The sequence below is a fragment of the Mandrillus leucophaeus genome, unplaced genomic scaffold (genome assembly GCF_000951045.1).
Source record: "Mandrillus leucophaeus isolate KB7577 unplaced genomic scaffold, Mleu.le_1.0 Scaffold3, whole genome shotgun sequence".
Taxonomy (NCBI): domain Eukaryota; kingdom Metazoa; phylum Chordata; class Mammalia; order Primates; family Cercopithecidae; genus Mandrillus; species Mandrillus leucophaeus.
The window spans coordinates 7,417,311-7,420,313 of record NW_012103142.1 but is presented as its reverse complement, the minus strand read 5'-3'; the positions used below and the strand labels follow the sequence as shown (position 1 = coordinate 7,420,313).

General features: G+C 52.3%; 1 protein-coding gene across 3 annotated transcripts in view; it reads left to right on the top strand.

The window, feature by feature from the left end:
• Nucleotides 1-3,003, top strand: part of MOCS1 (molybdenum cofactor synthesis 1) — a 30,850-nt gene that overhangs the window by 7,561 nt on the left and 20,286 nt on the right. For all 3 annotated transcript variants that reach the window (XM_011986645.1, XM_011986647.1, XM_011986646.1), the window contains one exon: nucleotides 434-601. In XM_011986645.1, coding sequence (XP_011842035.1) covers nucleotides 434-601 — 168 coding nt within the window. The remainder of the gene's footprint in view (nucleotides 1-433; nucleotides 602-3,003) is intronic.

The window sequence follows — 3,003 nt, the reverse complement described above, 5'->3', positions numbered from 1 at the left end:
CCCTCTTTCCCCCCTTCCCCCCTTCCTCTTTCTGCCTTCTACCCTCTTTCCCCCGTCTGCCTTCCACCCTTCTTCCCTTCCCCTCTTCCTCCCTTCCGCCTGCCCAGGTGCACTCAGCCCAGGAAGTGAGGCCAGGCTCTGCCCTCAGCGTACTTCATCTCTAACCCATGCCCTCGGCCTCCCACTGAGGGATGTTATGGCAGATTGTGTGTGTTGGGCATAGGGAAGGGTGTTAATGTTTTAGAAATGAGAAAGGTCAGGCCTGGGGAGATGCTGGTCTGGGGTTTTTTCACCTCAGGTTTAGTGAGGTCTCTGCTCATGTCCAGATGTGTTTGAGAAGACTGGCCTGATGGAGAGTTGGGGAGTGGAGACATCACAGGGCTATGGCCATGCCTGTTTCCTCCCTCCACATCCCCATTCATCCTTCCCTCAGGTCAGTACTGCATGCCCGAGGAGGGGGTCCCGCTGACCCCCAAGGCCAACCTGCTGACCACAGAGGAGATCCTGACCCTTGCCCGGCTCTTTGTGAAGGAAGGCATTGACAAGATCCGGCTCACAGGCGGAGAGCCGCTCATCCGGCCAGACGTGGTGGACATTGTGGGTGAGTTGGATGAAAGTCATCGCCACTCCTCCCAGCGCCGCCTCATCCGGCTAGACACTGATGTCATTGTTAACATTGGCAGCTGACATTCATCTAGCACATGACACTCACTTGGTCCCTCAACACCTGAGACAGGTGCTATTATTCTTTCCATTTTTGATGAGAAAATGAGGCTTAGGTTGAATAACTTGCCCAAAGTCATGAAGCTCGCAAATGCCAGACCTCAGTAGCTTGTTGTCACATTGAGACCAAGGTCCTCGCCAAGAGGCCCACGTGACCTGGCTCTTGCTGACCTCCATAACCCTTGCAGGCTTCTCCACCTTCCCCCTGCTTCCCATTCATGTGGCCAGGCCTTGACACATGCTGTTCCCTTTGCTGGGAGCTCAGGGCGCTCTCCTCGACCTCATTCAGGTCTCTGTTCACATGTCATCTCAGCAAGGCCTTCCTCGACCATCCTGTCTAAAGTGCATCCTCATGTACTCATACCAGCCGCTCTTTCCCAGAAATTGGCAAGTTATAGCAGCCAAATCTGGGCCGACATGTGTTTTTGTCTAACTTGCAAACCGAGTGTTTGTTTGTTTGTTGTTTGTGTTTGAGATAGTCTCACTCTGTCGCCCAGGCTGGAGTGCAGTGGCACTATCTTGGCTCACCGCAACCTCCACCTCCCAGGTTTAAGTGACTCTCCTTCCTCAGCCTCTGAATAGCTGGGATTACAGGCATACACCGCTATGCCTGGCTAATTTTTGTGTTTTTAGCAGAGACGGGGTTTCACCTTGTTGGCTAAACTGGTCTGGAACCTGACCTCAAGTGATCCACCCCCTTCAGCCTCCCAAAGTGCTGAGATTACAGGTGTGAGCCACTGCATCCTGCCATGGTTTTTATATTCCTAAATAATGGGGGAAAAAAAATAAAAAGAATAACATTTTCTACCACGTGAAAATTATAAAATCCTGTATGTTCAATGTCTGTTAATGAAGTTTTATTGGAATATAGCCATGCCCATTCATTTACATATTGCCCGTGGCTGCTTTGGCAGAGTTGCTTGGTGATGACAAAGACTGTGTTGCAAAGCCGGCCAGCCAAGTAGAAAATATTTACTATCTGGACTTCTGCAGAAAAAATGTGGCAACCCCTGTCCTACCCTCTTACCTACTTTGTTTTGCTTCATAGCATTTATCTTATCCTGGCACTGTGTGATTGGGTTGTGTGTTTGGTTTCTTTAATTGTCTATCTCCTCCATTCACTGGCGTGAAAACTCTCAGGTTGCTAGAGCAGGTTTTGTTTTTGGCATCCAGTACCGTGCCTGACACATGGTTGATGCTCCCTGAGATTCGCTGAATGAATGGAGACTGGGTCAGAGTACAGTCTCTGCAGTATGGCATACTCCTATTTGAGTCTCCACTGTGCATCTTACAAGCAGCGTACCTTGGGCAACTTTTAAAATCTGTTGTAAGCCTTGAGGCAGTGATAGTACCTACCTTATAGGGTTGACCTGAGGAGGAAATGAGAATGAAATGCCCAGCCTGTGGGAAGTGCTCTGTAAAGGTAGCTCTAAAGGGCCTCTTGCCATGAACTGTTTCTAAACCCCAAGATCAGGAAAGAGACCTTTGCTCATGTAATTATAGGTGGTGAAGTCGGGGGTATGAGGTTCCATGTTCTTGATTGCTGCCCGCTCCAGCTGCTTTGGACAGGACCTCCCACCCCTCAGCTCTCTGGCTCAGTAATTGTTCGCTGGAGTACCCTCTTATGTGCCTCATACTGTGCTGGGCACATGAAGGTGAATGAGCACCGGCACTGCTGTTGAGGACCCATGGTCCACTGGAGGAAGCAGCTGCTGTATAAGGGGAGCCTAGGTGCTGTGAGAGTCCCGAGGAGGGGCCCAGGTCCCCCTGACAGCCCTCTTCTCCCTCCTGCCCCATGGCCAGCTCCCTTCAGCCCTGACTGGTCACTTGGCCTGGGATCCTCTGTCATCCTGTGCTGGCTGAGCTGGCCCAGGCAAGCTGACCCCTTGTTCCAGACAGCTCTTCAGGGCTAAAAGGCAGGCTGGCTACCAGGAAAGGGCTGAACCTGCTGAACCCAGCTGCTTGCCAGGCCCTACCCCCTCATCCAGGCCACTTACTCTGCCTGGCACCCGTGGGCATGGGCCGCCTTGTGCTAGGACCTGTGAGAGAGCAGAGGGGGTGAAGATCACTCACTGGTCAGGGAGGTACAGGATAGCTGAGCACAGGTATGAGGACTCGAGGCTCTCCCCGGAAACTCCAGCATGCACAGTGGGAAGAGCGGGAGCCGGGGAAGTTGGTAGCTCTGTCCCCATTCTGCCACACTCTGGCTGGGTGAACTTGTGCAGGTTCCTTCCCCACCCAGGGCCTCAGTTTCCTCAGCTGTGGCTGAGCCACTTTAAG